The sequence below is a fragment of the Microcebus murinus genome, chromosome 23 (genome assembly GCF_040939455.1).
Source record: "Microcebus murinus isolate Inina chromosome 23, M.murinus_Inina_mat1.0, whole genome shotgun sequence".
Taxonomy (NCBI): Eukaryota; Metazoa; Chordata; class Mammalia; order Primates; family Cheirogaleidae; genus Microcebus; species Microcebus murinus.
Window position 1 is genome coordinate 27,192,566 of NC_134126.1, and position 18,156 is coordinate 27,210,721.

Here is an 18,156-nt window from a genome sequence, read left to right on the forward strand (position 1 = left end):
TAAACCCACAAGGAAATGAACTTTGACTGATGCTACCTGTACTGTGCTAAGAATACAAATCGTGCCCAATAAATATGTGATGGCTGAACGATCACAGCAGAAATGGCTCCAAGTTATCCACACAGAGCTAGAAGCAGTGAGCAGGAGAACACCTTGAGTACCTGCCTGACTTTCTGAAGCCACAGTCTAAGCCCAAATGGGATTTAAGAAGTAGTAAGGGGATAAAACGGATGACGTCCACCATGCCCTTTTAACTCTAAGCCCAGGAAATCCAGCCTGCTGGCTAATTGCTTACCTGCTTTCCCCGCACTGAGAGGCCAGAGTCACCCCCAATCTTCCCCAAGAGGTTGAACTCGCTCTCTCCGTGCCGGCAAAGGTAAATGGTGCGAGGCTGGACATGAATATTCATGAGGTAGTAGACTATCTTGCTCTGGATGTAGTCCTGGACTCTGTTGACTAAAAATCGCTGGCCCACATTTATCACCTTGATGAAAGAAAGATCCCTGGGACAGAGCAGGAAAAAAAAAAAAAATTCCCTGGGTATAAAAATCTGATAATCGGATTCAGGGGGAGGGGGGAAGGATTTCTATGGTGACTTGCAGGCTTATAGCCACTCTTCCTCCTCTCCCGTGTCATCCCCCCTTTTGTGGAACCGAATGGTAGGACATGGATTACTGCTCAAAACCAAGATGGAGCACAGTTTCCCGAACCTCCTTCTAGGCAGTCCATACCATTTCCTCAGTGTCTGTGCTGGGCCATGCAATGTAGATTAATATGGCAAACAGAATTCAGGCTTCCCTCCAGGGGCTAAACTAGATGACCCGAAGCTTTCGCTAAGCCTGAACTTGGTGTGAAGAACAGGCCCCATCTGTGGCGATCGAGACCTGGCATATGGCGCTAGCAGCGACGCCATGAGGGAAGAGGCAGCAGGACCACAGACAGTGACGTCTGCACCCTCCCTGCATCTACCTAAGTGAGCCTTGCTCAGAGAGGCTTTCCGACACTGCTTGCTTCATGGCCATCATTGGCTTGTAAAGATAATAAATGCTTTAAAAAAAAAATCACTCCCCCAAAACAGAGAAAAAAAGATAGAATGATGCAAATCACCCATCGCCCTACTACCAGAGACAACATCTACAAACACATACGTCCTATATAATACTCTTCTAGCAATGTTTTTATAGGTAGGACTTTGGGTTAACAGAAGGATATACTGTTATCTCACACAGAGAGCAGTGGTTTTTGACCTCTGTGTGAAGAGGACACCTCCAAATATCGTTTTCTGGGCAGCCCACTGTTGAAGGAACTGAAAGGCTCAGAACACTAACCAGCCCACTGTTGAAGGAACTGAAAGACGCCAACGTTAACCGACCCACTGCAGCCATGCACATCTGTCGCCCCGCCTGCCTGGCTGCAGGTCTCTGTCCTTGTGTGAACAGAGCTGTCAACTGCCCTGAGTGCACGCTCTTTCACAAGGCCACGCTCCCACGGAGTTCCATGTGCACACTATCTTTCTGCAACACAGACTTGGTGTTTCGCCATGGCTCCTATACCTCACACACGACAAGTTAACACATATTCTATACCACGTTGCCAATAGATGCTGCCATAGTAATGACGGCTAGCACTGATCAGACATTTCTCTGAGTTAGGCAAATTCCTGAGGGCTTTACTTATAATATATATAAAAATATATACATAATATACAATATTTATTATACTACATACAATGTGTTATTTGAGATTATGATATGATATGTGCATGTATTAATATATATATAATATTATATAATATAGAGAGAGTAAACTTTAAAAATTGATTAAAAACTGATGGATGACACATCTCCAAGGGGTGTCCTACAACACCCTAGTTCAGAACTACTGATCTGGAGCAGTGGTTCTCCCACCCAAGAACTAACCAGGCCTGACCCTGCTTAGCTTCCGAGATCAGGTGTGATCCAGCGCGTTCAGGGTGGCATGGCTGTAGATGGGGTCAGTGGTTCTCAACCAGGGGTGCTCTGGCCCCTCAAGGGACATTTGGTAATGTCTGGAAACAGTGTTGGTGGTCACACCTTGGAGGTGTTACTGGTACCTAGTAGGCAGAGGCCAGGGATACTGCCAAACATCCTGCAATGGACAGGACAGCCCCTACAACAAAGAATTACCCGGTTCAAAGTGCCAACAACGCTGAGATTGGGAAATCTTGCTCTAGAAAATAGAGAGAAAATATTGAAGGTAAAAAATACTTCAGTGTTCAAGATGCAACCCACATAAAAGCCACAAATCCATACCTTGTTTCTCTGGAATGATGTGAACATTCCAGAGGTCTAGACTATCAGAAGGAAGTGAGGGGACAAAGGGAGAAAGGCTTTTTCCCCAGATGAGACCTTTGCCTCAGGCGCCCTTCGAACCATGGCCTTGAACCTTACTTGTCATAGTTGTCCGGGTCCAGGGGTCGGTAGGTGACTTTGTAGCACTCGATTCTCTTCAGGAAGTCCTCCATCACGTTCTCCCGGTTGCGCTCAGGGTAGTCAGGGCTCGACACCTTTACTTCCTGCAACCACAGGGCTAGTAAGGGCCCAGGCAGAGGTCTGCCCCGAACAGCCCTCCTACAAATAGCCACTGCTAAAAAAAGAAAAAGAAGTTCATAAAAGTAGCCTTGCACTGGAACGCTGGCACACCCCCCTGCCCCTCCTGTGACCTGGCAACCAAGAAAGTAAAGACAACTGGAAGTCATGTGTCTGCCCTTGGCTGAGGGCCAGAAGCAGTCACACAGCTGAAGCTGCTCCTGGGCCCCAGTCCCTTTATGCGCTTTGCTGGGAACACAGAATGGGCTCCAGTTTCTCCCCACTGCCACTCAGAATGGGGCGGTGCATGACCCCAATGCCTGACTTAGGGCCAGAAGCCTCTTCCCCAGATGACCCCAAGTTCCTGCACTGCTGGGAGAGCACCACCATGAGACCATGCACAGATATCTCCTTGGCAGAACAGAGCGCAACCCATCCAATGGGGACTGTCTCCTGCTGTGACCCTACAAGGCATGAGGAGCTCAACGCATCAAACCCTGACTAGAATACTGGACGACTGCTGGGCAGATGACCTTCCCCTAAGTCAACCTTGACAGATTATGAAAAGTCTGATCTATTTCAATATCTAGATCGCACCATCCAAATGATATCCAGAACACAGGGCCAGGATTCCTAGAGTCTAAGACCATTCAACAGCTAATCCCAAAGCCTCAGTTTCCTCTCCCAAGGAAAGAGTGTGGAAGTACCAAATGGTGCTTTGGCAGAGACAGAAAAGATCTCCCTGTGATGTTAAAACATGTCTATTTTTCTCTTTCATTATCTAGAACACCCACTACCACACACAAACATACAGGGAGGGCACAAAAGGTGAAGAGGAGGTGGTATGCAGGGGTGTCACCCACCAGGATGTTGGCAGCAATGACATCAGGATCATCACAGACAGATTCCACAAAGAATACCTGGCCATGGAGACAAGGCAGTGATAAACAAGTCAAGCGTGCCAGGCTATTCATTAAGAGCACATGCTCACCTACCCCACCCAGCCACATCTCCCAGGATTTTCTTCGTGAAAGTGGCCTTCGAGGCCTCCTCACGTAGCTCTTATCACATCCCCTGGGCCTCAACCATACGGGCTAAAGGTCTGAGAAAGGGCCTGAAAGAAAATACTCAAGGATGAGGAGAATCGGATATCCAGTCCTGCCCTCACCCACCACGGATCCACTGGAGTTAGTCCCTTTCCCATCCCCCCACCTCCACTTACACCTTTTTCCCTCCAGCACAGGGTCAGTCCTACCTTGAAGGAATTCTCCTTGGCAAAGTTCAAAATCATGTCCCTCCTCTCCCGGGTGGTATTGGTAGCATCAAACACCTGGGGAAAAAAGCACACAGGGGAAGTTGAGTAGGGACAGAGAATTGGAACCCTACACCAAGGCAGACCCGAGGTGGGCTGAGTAGCCAGGTGGCCGGAAGGGTGGGAACCAAGCAAGGGAAGAAGCAGGGAAGGCTCACCGCGATCTGCCCACTCTCCTCAGTGAGATAGGCCTTGACATCCTCCAGCGCCACCAGAGCACACTGTCTGCCAAGAGAGCAAAGGAAGCCGGCAAGAAGAGCTAAGTGCAGACGCAGCCAGAGACGCAAACAGTTGGGTTGCTATGGGATTCATGTATCTTCCCACAGTTTTCCGCTGGTCAAAATTTTTCCCTAGCTAGATCTTTCAACTTTTCCACTGAGCTTTTTACACCATCCTGTAATCTTCCTCCTGCCCCTGCCCCAATGCATGGATCTCATCCCTCTATAGGGTGCAAGCACACAGGCATCACCCCGAGCCCTGTTCTTTACCCACCCAAGGCCGAGGTGACCTGCCCATCAGGTAACTTCCACTTAAAATACCCACAAGATATTTACGGAGAGGAAACCAAACCAAACCTGTCTAGTCTCATGATGGCCAAGAAAGAGTCGGCCTGGGGCTCAGGCCTTGAACAAGACTCACTTGCGGATCCTCATGGCCTCCTCGTTGTCATGCCGAAAGAAGTCGTAGGACTTATAGGACTTGACTGCTTCACGCCGGTACACTCCAAGGTTAAATACTGCAGAAGACACGCAAATCCTTCAGCAGTAAAACAATATGATGGCCTCACCAAATGGAACTTCTTGGCCTAGTGTCACAGTGGCCAAGGGGATGAACAAAAGCACCATGGTGGGTTGGGAACGATACCAGATTAAGAGTCAAAAGAGTTGGGTTCAAGTCCTGACTTTCTAGACCTTCAGCTGAGTTTCAATTTCCTCCGCTACTCTATTTCACAGAGATACTGATAGGGTTAGATTAGATGATGCACATGCAAGGACTTTGAAAATGTAAAGCCCTATACTCATTTAATTCTTAATACCCCCATCAAAGGCATTCCCTCAAAACAAGGCCAAGCCAGCCAGGCCACGAGGGCCAAGGCCAAGGCCACCCAGGCCAAGAGGAGACAAGTCTGGGAACAGGGAATAAATCCAGGAAACCAGAATGTAATCACTATTTCTGCCAGAAGCACCCCATGACCGTGATGTCAGGAAGAATAAATCTCCCAGAGGCCTGTGAGGCCCAGGAACTAAGATTTCCCTTCCCAAAGAATGATCTGCACCTACCTTTGGTGGGCACTCCGATCCAGTTGAGGTAGCGTGTTAGTTTCTTGGACACATAGGTTTTACCCCGGGCTGGCAAACCAATCATCACGATGAGAGTTGGGGAGTTGGTCATATAGGATGCCCATGCTAGAAAGAAATGAAACAAAATAGAACTAAATGACTAGGGGCCTAGTAAGTTTATGCAGTGGGCTAGGAGCTTCACAGTCATAATCTTGTTTAATCCGCATAAACCTGTGAGGAACAGGTCCAGGAAGAGTGGTAAGGAAATATCAGACAGACCCTCCTGAAATAGAGTTAAAGGTTGTACAGACTTCCAGAAAGTTCCCAAACCAAGACATGCCTTTCCCACATGTCTGAGGTCTTCACAGAGGTACCCGAGGTGGAAAGAGAAGGAAAAGTGGTAAGGATTAGAAAGCAAGTAATCATGTCACCTCTTTACCATGAGAATGCCTAGTAACATGAGAATGATCTAGCTGGGAAGGAAGGTTCTACCAGTGCAGAACTGAGCGGGCTCGTATCATAGGTCCAACAGAGTGTCTATCTTGAAGATCTCACCCTTCCCTTCAAGGCCACAGGCAAGAATTAGAGTTCCCATTGCAAAGGGAGCCTTGTCTCAAGCTATTTTGGCCTTCACACTCGGGCCTATGAGCTCCGCCTTAAGCCAGAATTTCTAAATCAATAGTGAGATTTAGTAGGCAAAGCCTACCTATTCCAAGTTCTGAATAAATCCCAGGAAGCTTTATGGTAGCGCTAGCCCAGCCTGCCTCAGTGGCCCAAATAAAAGCAAGACACTTGAGATGCATGAATAGTCACTGGTCTACCCTACCTTAGTCAATTATGAATAACTTCTTTCAGGAATACTCACAGAAATAAGTTTCACTGGACAAGTGGAGCAAACTAGATGTTCAGAGGTCGGGTGACTTATCTAAGGACACATGATGAGTCAAGGGGAGTGCTGGCACTGGTTTCCAGACCTTGTGCTTCCTTGGCAGCTTTTCTCCAGAAAAAGAAGCTCATTCTCAGCTTGTTCACAGGGACTGGCTCATCCCCGCCCATCCTGCCACAGGGAGAGGGACCTGCACTGCTACCAGCCCCTTTCCCGGGGGCAAGACCCTAACCGAGGATGACCTGGGAGGGCTTGACCCCAACCAAGGATGATCTGGGAGGGATGGGAAAGGGAGAGAAACACTTCCACCTTCCACTTCCCAGCACTGCTTTCCAGAAGGTGCCCTGCTAGTCGCTGCAGCTTCTCTGCCCTGGGACAAGGTGGCCTTGTAAGACTAAGAAACAACTCAGTAAAGTGGAAGCACTTGGATAGGAAATTCATCTTTCATCTTTTGAGAAAGAAATGTAAAAAAAGATCTCCCTGGAGAAGTGAGGGGCAGAGGGGCCCAGATAGGGAACCAGCCTCGGAAGGAAGAGAGCTGCCCAGGCAGGACCTCCTCCAAGGTAGGGAATGGAGCAACGGAAGTGATTTTCATCCCTGTCCAAATAGGGAGTGCAAGGCCAGCACACCCCGCCCTGCAGCCTCGGCTAGTATTAATCCCTGATCACTGACCCCTAATAGGCAGATGGGATCAGCTGCCTCAGGTTTAGGTAGTAAAATCCCCTGAGTCTTCACTTTCTCCAGCTCAGCTCAGCACCGCAGTCTTCTCAATCCCCCATGACTCGGCTCATTACCTGCACTGCCAGGCCCGCTCTGTCCACGCTTCCAGCCCATTAGGCACTTTCCCCAAAGGCCCTGTAAAGCTTAAATGAACTGACACTTGGGAGCTGCTCTGAAGGGAACTAGTGAACAGCTGTTCCGTGTTTACCCAAACTGGACAGAAAACTCCAAGCACAAGAGAAAACCCCAGCCACGGGGAGGCCACATGTGCCCTCCTGCTCCGCGCCTCCCACCTCTGCCCTGAACACACCCACACACACCTGCTGCAACCCGGGTTTCTCAATTTCCCGAGTACAAAACTAAACTGCACTTCCTATCTCAAAGGGCCACACTGGCAAAACCAGGAACAGTCTGTCCTGCTTGTTAAATAAACAAAACCACCTGCTGCCACCACCATCTTAATTTGAATGGTAGATACTTCCTGCTGGTTAATTTCAGCGACAATGTACCCCACCTTTGACAATGGAAAACCATTTCAACCTTGAAATTCCTCTCTACCTTCTTCACACAAGGTTTAACTCATTTTCTCAATCTTAAACTCATTTTCCCTTCCTAAAGTTGCTTAGATGAAACAAGGACTTGATAACTTCTCTAGTATAAACAGAAAAACTCAAGCCCAGAGAAGTTAAGAGTTTTGTCGGTAGCGGTAGCGTTGCACGATAGAAAGTCAAGGTCAGCGCTCTCTGACTCCCCATTCAGTCCCAGCTGCCAGCTGTTGTGCCTCAAATCTGCACTTGACAAAGGGACCCACATGGTAAACTCAAACTATGTTCTCCATGCTAATTCTGAAGAATGGTCTAGGAGAGCAATGATTCCCAGCCTTTTCATGACAAAGGTCGTCTTCTATTATTTGTTCTAAGTAGGTCCAACATTTTGAAATATGCTGCCCATAAAGCATGTTTCATTGGTGATATCTTATTTTTATTCATTAGAAGTCATAAAAACTGCTGATTATCTCCTGCTGTTTGACAGGCATGAAATAACCGACTTCACATAACCGCAGCCAAACTCTAAGAATGCTGATGTTTTTAGTTAACCATTGCAGCTATAGTTGCAAATGCCCAATTTCCATCAAGTATCTTGAAATATTAAAAACAGATTACAACATAGATCTTCTTAGGAGAGCAAATTAGTAATACTGATCAACATTTCCAACATGTCCATCTTTTGTCCTATTTTTCTGTAGGAAAAGTTGCTGGCACAAACGTGCAAAGGTAGATGTGTAAGGATGCTCACTGTGGCATTCTTTGTGATGGTGAAAAATTGGAAATGATTTAAATGTTCATCGGTGGAAAACTGGCATACCCATACAATGCAGGATGAGGTAAATCTGGATTTACCAACATGAAAAGGATGTCCACAATATAGGCAGTTTTTAAAGAAAGGAAATGGCAGCAGGACAGAATATGTACAGTATGAACTTATTTTCATTAATGGGACACACCAGCGTAAGATGTCTAAAAGAATCAAACTTAGCAGAGTCAGGAGAGATTGTGGGAGATGTTTTTACTTTTCTCTTTCTTTCTTCCTGTATTGTTTGATTTTTTCATGAACACGTTTTGCTTTTGTATTTAGGGAAAGGTACATGTAGGGACTTGTCTGCTCCCTATCTACTCAAGAGATCAAAGAAATTAAAAAAAAAAAGAAAGCACGTAGGTCCCCCCAATTCCTGCTTTCAAAGAGCCCTGAAACCAGTCATCTGAGCAACTTAAAGGCACCTCCATCAGCACCCTTCTTCACCCCATCCCTGGAGCAGTTGAAGTCTCAGTAATACTCCTTTGGAGGTTTTGGTTTCCTAAAGTCACCTTCTTCAGCCCTGAAGTCCTCAAGCCCAGTCACTTGCCAAAGTCAAAGTCAGCCAACACAGGTGTAATTAGCAGCAAGGGAATAAAGGTTAAGCAATTAATAAAGTAAATGCTGGTGTGAACACGAAGCAGCCAGGCGAGTCTGCTCCAAAATACAGGTACGTAGCAGAGCGAAAGGAAACAGACTAACACGTGTTCTCAGAACTGTATTCTCTCCTTTGACTACGGCTCCAACAGTCTCCCAACTGAGAAGGGAGTAGGGTAAATAAATCATGGTGGCTTTAAACCAGCCCAGAGGCCTCCAGTGGAGCAGGGGAGGGGGCAGAGAAGCTGTTTGGAGAAGCAGCTAGAACTTGAAAAGGAGAAATTAGAGCCCAGAGTAGGAATTAGAGTCTAGAACATAGGAAAGAGACCAGGGATCTTGCTTCCTTGACTAATCAGAAGCCCACAAGGCAGAAAAACTGCAGGAGGAGAGTTAGAAAGGCAGGTAGGAGAGATTCCTAGCATGGAGAATAAAGCAGAGCTAGAAAGACTGACACGGTACGTATCATGCACAGTCAGAGACGAGACTCCCACAATCATTGGTGCTACCCCCAGCCGCAGCTCTCTGATTTTTTTTGGACCAAGCATCCTAATAACACAAGTGTATTCCCCTTTAAGAGGTACATCCCAGATCTGGGTTACAATATTGTCAAACAAAAGGAAAAAACATTCTTTACTGAAAAAAATAACTCTTCACAAGACTCTTCAAAATAGTGAGCTCCCAGTACGGCATTTATATATGTTTCAGAAATAAATACAACATGCAGATTGAGTCACCTGTGAAAAACAACATACATTAGCTATAGGCCCAACACTCTTCTAAGTGCTTTCCTATATTTACTCATTCAATCCTCCTATCACTCTTGGGGGAAATACTAATAGTATCCCCGCTTTATAAAGGAGTAAACTGAGGCATGAGAGGATGAGCAACTTGTTCAAGGGCACATAGCTAGGAAGTAGTAAAGCCAGGATTCCAGTCCAGGAAGTCGAACTCCAGAGGCTGCACTCAAACATCATGTTATACTAGTTATCTCTCACGGGGTGTTTCACCCTTAGTACTTGGCTTCCTGCCCCGGGAGGGAAAGGAGACCCTAACTGTGGAGGTGTGCCAACCCCAGTACCACATCCAAACCAGCTGCTTCTGTCCAGCAGTCCTCATGCATGCTAGGCAAAGAGAGATTATCATCATTAATCATGAAACTGACAAGGGCATGACATGAAGGTTGAGGCTCTGGGGAAAGCTTTGAACATGAGACTATTCCTGGTCTCGCACTAGTTGGCTGTTTCCACCTGCTGATATATATATAACTTCTCGAGTGAGAAGTACTGACTGATAGGATTCCAAAGGAAAGGTGCAATCCGGAAGCAGGGGCAAGAGTTAGCATTCCTTGAAATTCCCCAAAACATCTGGGCACTGGCATCCCAGTCCTTTTGGGAAGCTATGCAACCTACAATGTTGCTTAGGAATGCATGCTTCACCTCCCTGCAAGCCCTCCTGCTGTCTCTGTCTAAAAGACTGGCATGGAAATGCTCATGTGAAAGGTGTCCTCAAAGGAATGAACCTTCTGGGAAAATAGTTTTGCAAAGTGCAAAGGCTAAACCTCTGAGATAGCATGGTGCCCAGACACTGTGAGAAGTCAAGTGCCAGGGTTCATTCCCCCTGAGGTCTGTAGGAATGATGCCAAGCAGCACTGGCTCCTACCTGCAATGTCTGTAATCAACAGCAGCCTCCCAAAATGGGCTACCAACAGATAAAGAGAAATTGATAACATTACCATCCCAAGTAACTCCTGTACTCTGCAAATCTGTTTTACTCAATTTTATCAGCAAGCCAGTGTGCAGGAGATAGAGATTCAATTAAAGAAAGCAGTATAACAAACTGCTGGGCTACATCAGCACTTTAACCCCCAGAACAGATATTTCACTAAGTCTACTTCTTTCAGACAGGAAATTCCACCTAGACTTTGTTTTCAATTCCTATGTCAAAGAATTATTTCTCACTCCCACCAAGCAGCAGAGTCTAGGATTACAACTGTATTCCCAAAATAAAATCCTAGGAGTGTGCTAGCAGCCCCTCCTCTTTCCTAGGACTCACAACATTTCTTCTCTGATGTTCGAAGATTTGAGGTTTTGGTTTGATAGCTGTTGTTGTTCTGTTCTGGGGAAGATGCAGGATTTCTAGACATGGCAGCTCTTCAAAAGATGTCTAAAAGAGAGGAAAAGATTGTAAGGAAAGGAAGGAAGGCGATATCCCTCAAAACAGTGCAGAGGCTCCCTGTGGTATAAGTGAAAACCCTGGGCCAGGAGTCAAGTCCAGCCCTTCTTTTTTCTTTCTCCCAGCTAATAGCTACTTCCATAGCCCTGTTTCCTTACCTACGAAGACAGGTGCAATGGTACTTCACAATTACATGCTGACTTAGGAGTTTACATTCACAGACGTTATTATCTCCTTCAGTCCTTCCAATAATCTTGTAATAAGGCAGATTTTGCTACCATTATTACTTCTCCCCATTTTACAGAATAGAAAACTGAGGTCAATCGAATTAAATGGCCTGTTCCAAGTTCTTTCATGATCTCAAATCCTAGTTTTAAGAATCTGGGCCGAGTAGTGGCAGCAGTTGGGGTGGGGTGGATTATGAATAGATCGAGTTTATTATCAAGGAAGTAATTACCATCCAACGGTAGGACTCAGTCTTGAAAAAAAAAAAAATGAGAGAAGTGGGAAAATCTCAAACATGTTCCCTGGGGTAAGAAACTGTTAACTGGACCCTGAAATAACCCTAGCACGTCACCATTTCTCCTCTCTGGGGTTCTCAATTCTCAGCCCCTGCTCGGCACCCCCTCCCCAATTTCTACCTTGGGACTCAGTATGAAGAAGGAACATCGGCGCACAGAGGTGGTAAATGTCTTCCTCAAGGTCACCTGCAGAATAAGGGGCAAGTCCTGATTCGACCTAGGGTGGGAGCGCCTCCAGCTCACTCACACTCGTGAAGACGGAAGGTCGTACTGCTTCCAGGACCTTGCGCTGTTCCTCCACTGACCACACAAGCCCTCCAACCCAAACACCAGCTGCGGCTCCCGGTCCCAGAACGCCCGCACCCCCCGCAACGCCCGTGGGGACCAGCACTTCCCGAGAGAGCCAGGCATCACCGCCCCGCACCGCATCCGGGCGCACGCAGCGCCCCCCACCCGCGAGCCCGCCCGCTCAGCCCCCTGCCGGCGCGCGCAGCTGTCGCTCACCCTACGATCCCTGCTCCGACTCCTCCCAGCAGCGGGCCCGGCGCTTCCCACGTAGCTCCGCAGGCCGGATCCGACAGATTGCGGCCGGGGGCCCCACACTCCAGCCGCCGGCAAGTCACGTGCTCCTGCCCGGCTCCGCCCCCCCGGGCGACGGTCCTCACCTGGAGAGAGTCGCCGACCAATCGAGCGCCCGCAGGACCCAGGGGGCGGGGCTCAAGGCGGAACCGCTGACAGCGGCTCCTGAGGGAGGATGGAGCTGTGAAGGGGAGCCCGCACAGGCTCCCCAGTTTCCCAGCCACGCGGAGGTTGGTTGCATTGTTGCTTGGTAACTGAGAGAGCTGGGGGCGGGGTTAATTAAAAAAAGCCCTCCCTCCTCCTTACTCTCGCGAGAGTGGATTACTAAGTAGACGCCTTGAGAGGGTGTGACCTTTTGATGACTGGGAAAACGTTGCAGAGATTAACGCTTTCGTCCCTGAATCCCAGCGGGACCTCGTCAGAGCCATAAATTGGAGCGTAAGCTTGAAAATATGTTTCGCTGGAATAAGCCACCACAATACTGGAGTTGATTACACCTTAGGGTGTTTGCGCGTCCTTCCCGTAGGTCAGACACTGTAACCCAAGAAAATCAACTACTCTCACCTCTGAACCGTAGCTTCCCTTGGACCCATCCATATATTCCAGTGGACTTCTAACCACCTTCTTTATTCCTCTTCTACCGCCCCTTACCCACAGGCTATATCATCTGTTGTGGTCATCTTGAACAACCAAGAAGGAAAATTGCACCAGCAAAATACTTGAGTCATGAAAGGTGTAAAAAGAATGCAAAGGTTCCATATAATTTATTCAGGGATGAAGGCTTTTACACTGGAGGTGAGTTTGCACATTCCAAGTGAACTACACTTTTTATAGTTGCCCCAGCAGGCTCGTTAGATGCTTGATAAACCCACACTAGGCAGGGTGGGACTTGCTGTCTGGATCCAAGATGGGTAAAGAAAAGTGAGTATAGATTTCTTGAAAAGAGAAAGAGAAATTACGGGACGTCTTTATTCCTCCTTCACCTGGGAATTAAATTCATCCTTCAGAACAGTTCAAATAGTTATCTCCTCCTTGAAGCTTCTGACAACTCCCAGCGTGTTATAGTTTCCCTCTCTGTGCCTATACAACTCTGCCTTGACCCACCCAGCAAGTATTTATTGAACACTTTTTATTTGTGAGGCACAGTCCTGGGTTCTAGGCATACAGGGTTGAAAAGGGACACAAAATCTAGCATCATCGCGTTGCTGTGAAATTCAGCACCTAAGTGTCTCTCACACCCCACCCTCTCTCCCCACCACAATGAGTACTTATTACAACTGAAGGCAGGAATGGAGTCGTCTTCATTTTTGAATGCCCAGGAACTGAACTGGCATCTGGATGACACAGGTTAGTCCTCTTCATTCCTCCCTTATGCTGCCACCACCTGCATGAGGCTGTTGCCCCAGATGCTGACCTCATACTGCGCTTTCTGATGTGGCAAATGGACGTTTTTCAAGTGCAGTCCCACGGAGGTGGAAAGGCCAGTCGTCCGGCCCCCTTAACCCCAATGACTCAATGTTTGGTGCAGCCACGAGTCTGGTCACGAGTATCTACGTGTTTCTGACAGGTCCTCTGACTCACTGACCATTCTTGGCATTCGTGTGCTTTCTGAACTATAATTCTGTTTCTCCCGGTATGGTCTGGGTGTAGTGTGGAAGCCCTAATTTAACAATTTCCGACCTCACGAGGTGCAAGGTCACATTCCAATCTATAGTACTTGATTTAGGAACTCCTTTCTCCGCCCTCCTCTCTTGAGCATATATGCTACCGACGCGGAGGGCACCTCATTCTCTCTACAGGTAGCAAGACCAGTTGTACTTTAGGAACACAGACAGACCTTAATCCTTTGGCTCGTGAGGGAGCGTGGGGGGCGGAATTAGTTGTCCCTTTAAGAAAGTTTGCGCTTCTTACAGAGCTAAGGCAGAAGCAGCGCCGAAGTGTCGCGAGAACTGTAACTACCCGCAACTTCTCGCGATGTTTGGGCCCGCGAAAGGTGGCCATTTTGGAGTCCACCCGGCGGCTGGTTGCCCCGGCGGCGTCTACCAACCTGCTGCCGGGACCAAAGCTGGCCCCGCGGGTGCTTGGCCTGTGGGCGGCCGGACCGACACGATGTGGCGGCTCCGCTGCAAGGCCAAGGATGGCACCCATGTTTTGCAGGGGCTGTCCAGCCGGACCCGGGTGCGGGAACTCCAGGGCCAAATTGCCGCCATCACCGGGATCTCCCCCGGCGGTCAGCGAATCCTCGTCGGATTTCCACCCGAGTGCTTGGATCTCAGCAACGGGGATACTGTTCTGGAGGACTTGCCCATTCAGTCGGGTAAGTAATTGGGGCAGGGCCCCGGGAGAGTCCTGGGAGAACAGGGGCGTGAGAGAGAACGGAGAACCAGCCAAGGCAAGGTGGCTGTGGATGGGTCCGCTGTGGGCTGTGAGGACTAGGGTGAGGATAGATCAAAGGAACAGAGGCTGGGGCACGTGTCTAGCAACTCCTTGTTTTTACGCATGGTTGAAAGAGAAGCCCAAAGCCTTGGAGTCCCTCTTTACCAATCTGCTTTCTGGTCTCCTGTGAAACTGTCTCAATTCATTTTGTTTTCCCTCTACAAAAGCATTAAAAAGTAAGACCAATTTTTTCTGTCCTTATGGCTCTTTTTCCATGTATCATCGATCAGATCTGAAGGGTGCAGGATCCTTTTGTTTTGTTTTGTTTTGTTTGCTTTCTTGGTTCGTTTTGGCAGTCCCCTTCATATATACTTTGACAGGTATACTTTATTTTAGAGCTAGCTTTTAAACACCCACTGAAAGTCCTTTCAATTTGTAGCCAACAGCAGTCATTTCTGTCCAGTATTAAAACATGAACATCCTTGTTGACAATTTAAAAGCTTTCTGTTGTGGCAAGGACTCTATAAAAACTAAGTAGGGTAGGTATGTTAAGTTTCAAAAGGAGGAGAACCCCCTAGTGGCCTAGTCTGTGGTGAACACCTGGAAGATTGATGCTTTTAAAATGCAGAGAGCAGGTACATTGTATAAGGAAATTTTGTTTTTGAAATGTATCTTTTTAAATAAGTATAAAGTTGTATACTCCAGGCTCCTTCACTAAATTGGAATGCAACCTGAAATGTTTTGTTGTTTGTTCTGTTTACATCTTTATGAAGATTCAGTGAACAGAAAGTGTTACTGGTTGCTTATTTGCAAAGCTGAGACTTAGTAACTCCAGTTTATACTTACTCTGTTTGTAATTCACAGACTTGGCTAGTGAACACCAAATTTCACCTATAATTTCTCTGCAGTTCTGGATTTGTTTTATTTTAACAGGCGACATGCTGATTGTTGAAGAAGACCAAACCAGGCCCAAAACTTCACCTGCTTTTACAAAACATGGTGCTCCTAGTTACATCAGGGAAACTTTGCCTGTACTTAGCAGAACGGTGGTCCCAGCAGACAACTCTTGCCTCTTTACCAGTGTGTACTATGTCGTTGAAGGAGGAGTCTTGAATCCAGCTTGTGCCCCTGAGATGAGACGCCTCATAGCACAAATTGTAGCAAGTGATCCAGACTTCTACAGTGAGGCAATACTGGGAAAAACAAATCAAGAGTACTGTGACTGGATCAAAAGGGATGACACTTGGGGAGGAGCAATTGAGATATCGATTTTGTCTAAGTTTTATCAGTGCGAAATATGTGTAGTGGATACACAGACGGTAAGAATTGATCGTTTTGGGGAAGATGCGGGCTATAGCAAAAGGGTCCTGCTTATTTATGATGGCATCCACTATGATCCGCTTCAGCGTGACTTCCCTGATCCAGATACACCTCCTCTGACCATATTCTCCTCTAACGATGATATTGTTCTTGTCCAAGCACTGGAATTAGCAGATGAAGCTAGAAGAAGGAGACAATTTACTGATGTAAACCGCTTCACCCTAAGATGCATGATATGTCAGAAGGGATTGACTGGACAAGCCGAAGCAAGGGAACATGCCAAGGAGACAGGCCATACCAACTTTGGAGAAGTGTGATCTATGCACAAATGAGGGTTGAAGCCAGCTACCTCACAGATCCAGAAGGCTCTGGGTTTTCCAATAAGCTATTTGTAACCCTAAAGAACGAAAGGACACAATGCTTGAACCATCCTTTTAACTTAAAACCACTAAGACACTAAAATTCCAAGTTAAGATTAAAATTAGTGTGCAAGTTTACAGATGTGTGTCTACAGTGGTGATACATGCCCTCTTTCTGCTGGGGTGACAGTGGGGCCACCTACTGACACTGACTTGAAAATTGAGTTTTAGTATTATAAACTAGCACCCAGCAGCTTTAACTTGTAGAAGAAAACAACATCACATTTTGGGTTATGTGGATGGCCTCATGTGAGGCCACTGGACATGTACCACAGTGTATCCAATAATAGAGCCCTTTTAATAACTCTGAGTGAGTTAATAGTTTCTAAATTATGAATTGATTCATCAAATGAAGATACTCAGAATTGTCAAAACTGATTTTCTATTGCAGTTTGGTAGACTTTGTAAATGTGTACTTAACCACTTATAAGTATATAACAAGCAATTTTTACAGGGACGAGTCTCTTCCTTGAGAATGTTATCTAAAAAAGGAACTGATAGTTCCCTGTTTAAGATTTCTGGTGTATAAAAGTAGAATGTATGAGGAAAAAGGTGCCTGAGCAGCTTACTGAAGCTTTAAAAGACCGTTGGCCTCGTGTTTTAATGCAATTCATGTATTGGCCTTTGTCACATTGGATAAAATTTTTAAATTAAGCAGGGTATTTTTTTTTAATTGAGATTCATTGAAATTTGAGTGCTCAACTTTTGCTTTTTTACATAAAAATTTGTCTGGAGGGATTTAATTTTCTCAGCTTTTTAAGAGCACTTCCAAAAAACATCTCCATCTACTTTGATTGGGTTTTTGTAAGATGTTTTGCATAAGTAAACAACAGTATTGGTTTTTCTGCTAGCCTTATCCATCCACTAATTGTTTTTTAAATAATTCCACATTTTTGCAAATTAGCACTTTGCTTATCTGCAATCTTTGACTTTTGAAGAGTTTTAAAGTAATTGGGATTATACTGTTGAATGAATTTGTTTCACTTCCAAAATACGAAAGTTTCAAAATCCTTGCCTTACTCAGCTTTCTCAGAATTTTGCTTCTTCCTAATATTAGATGTGTAGCCATTTGCTTGGTGGACTGATTCACAAGGCACCCCTCTAAAACTTAGCTTCACTACAAGATCTTCCAGATAAAGTTCTCTACCTCTTAATTCTTCTGAAGATCAGGGATGCAAAATTATAATTTGTTATGTATTATCTCACATAATGTGAAGAGGCTTAATGTTGTGAAGTTTTGTTATCTTGGTCTCATTTTTGATTATGTATCTCACTTAGAAACCAATGGTACACTTCAAAGCACTTAAATCTCTTTCAGCATATCCTCTTGGCAAATGTTCTAAAATTGAGATTTACTTTTAGCACTCTCACTTGGTGAAGGTGGCCATGTAAAATTAAGGAACGTGAACAATTTAGGAGAAAAATATGCTTAAGGAACAATTCACAAAGTATGTTTGAAATCATCAGATGACATTTCTTGAGTATATTTTGTGTGTATAGCTGTTTTATGCATTTTAAGCTATTGTGGTCAGTATAACTTAAGAGTGTTTAATTTTCTATTTTACTGAGCCTTAAACATAGTGCTTGTGAACTTAGGATACTTAATGTTTGGCAATCATGATATGTACAAATGAATATAAAAATTTCTTCGTACCTTACTCTCATCTGCTCAAAATGGGTTTTGTATCTCTCTTACTTCCCCCAGAAAAAATTTAAACTGTAAATTAAGAATATACCACTGGATAACATTGATGAAATTGAGCTTCATGCATCATTCATAAAGCTCACAAAGCTTGCCTTTCTTTGCTACTTCAGGAGCCAAATTTGGCATTTGCTTACTGGAACTTTAGATCCAGAAGTTTATTCATGCACAACAAGTATTTATTGAGTAATTTTTACTGTGCCAGGCATGTTTCGATATGTTCCCCAACATAAATTTCTGTCACTTTAAAATTGAATAAATATTATCTATAGTGGATTAATTTAACAAATGGAAAGAAATACAACACTGATATTTTACAAAATTAAACCTCTTCATTTTAAGTGTTTTGTTT

At 45.7% G+C, this 18,156-nt stretch overlaps 2 protein-coding genes across 12 annotated transcripts in view; one reads left to right on the forward strand and one right to left on the reverse strand.

Annotated features, from left to right (window-relative positions):
• Positions 1 to 12,214, reverse strand: part of PFKFB2 (6-phosphofructo-2-kinase/fructose-2,6-biphosphatase 2) — a 26,850-nt gene extending 14,636 nt beyond the window's left edge. For 4 of the 8 annotated variants that reach the window (XR_012914473.1, XR_012914474.1, XM_012760754.3 and 1 more), the window contains exons 1-10: positions 11,913 to 12,211; positions 11,529 to 11,594; positions 10,768 to 10,878; positions 5,160 to 5,285; positions 4,519 to 4,615; positions 4,038 to 4,104; positions 3,823 to 3,897; positions 3,431 to 3,487; positions 2,430 to 2,554; positions 296 to 503 (exon numbers count right to left, since the gene is read on the reverse strand). Coding sequence is in view for 5 of the 8 variants with exons in the window: in XM_012760754.3 (XP_012616208.1) it covers positions 296 to 503; positions 2,430 to 2,554; positions 3,431 to 3,487; positions 3,823 to 3,897; positions 4,038 to 4,104; positions 4,519 to 4,615; positions 5,160 to 5,285; positions 10,768 to 10,858 (846 nt within the window). In the remaining 3 variants the exon portion in view is untranslated. Of the gene's footprint in view, positions 1 to 295; positions 504 to 2,429; positions 2,555 to 3,430; positions 3,488 to 3,822; positions 3,898 to 4,037; positions 4,105 to 4,518; positions 4,616 to 5,159; positions 5,286 to 10,767; positions 10,879 to 11,528; positions 11,595 to 11,912 lie in introns of all 8 variants that reach the window. The other 4 variants (XR_012914475.1, XM_012760683.3, XM_012760697.3 and 1 more) reach the window with 4 other exon arrangements.
• On the forward strand, positions 12,130 to 17,760 carry YOD1 (YOD1 deubiquitinase). 4 transcript variants are annotated; one of them, XM_012760781.3, is made up of 4 exons: positions 12,130 to 12,217; positions 12,645 to 12,782; positions 14,145 to 14,304; positions 15,297 to 17,760. In XM_012760781.3, exons 2-4 carry the CDS (start codon positions 12,714 to 12,716, stop codon positions 15,998 to 16,000), a joined length of 933 nt encoding a protein of 310 aa, XP_012616235.1. In that variant the 5' UTR covers positions 12,130 to 12,217; positions 12,645 to 12,713; the 3' UTR covers positions 16,001 to 17,760. The 4 variants fall into 4 exon arrangements, with proteins under 4 accessions (XP_012616235.1, XP_012616228.1, XP_075853011.1 ...); XM_012760774.3 differs by lacking the exon at positions 12,130 to 12,217 and adding an exon at positions 12,386 to 12,513; XM_075996896.1 differs by lacking the exon at positions 12,130 to 12,217 and having other exon boundaries at positions 12,604 to 12,782.
• The last annotated feature ends 396 nt before the right edge of the window (positions 17,761 to 18,156 follow it).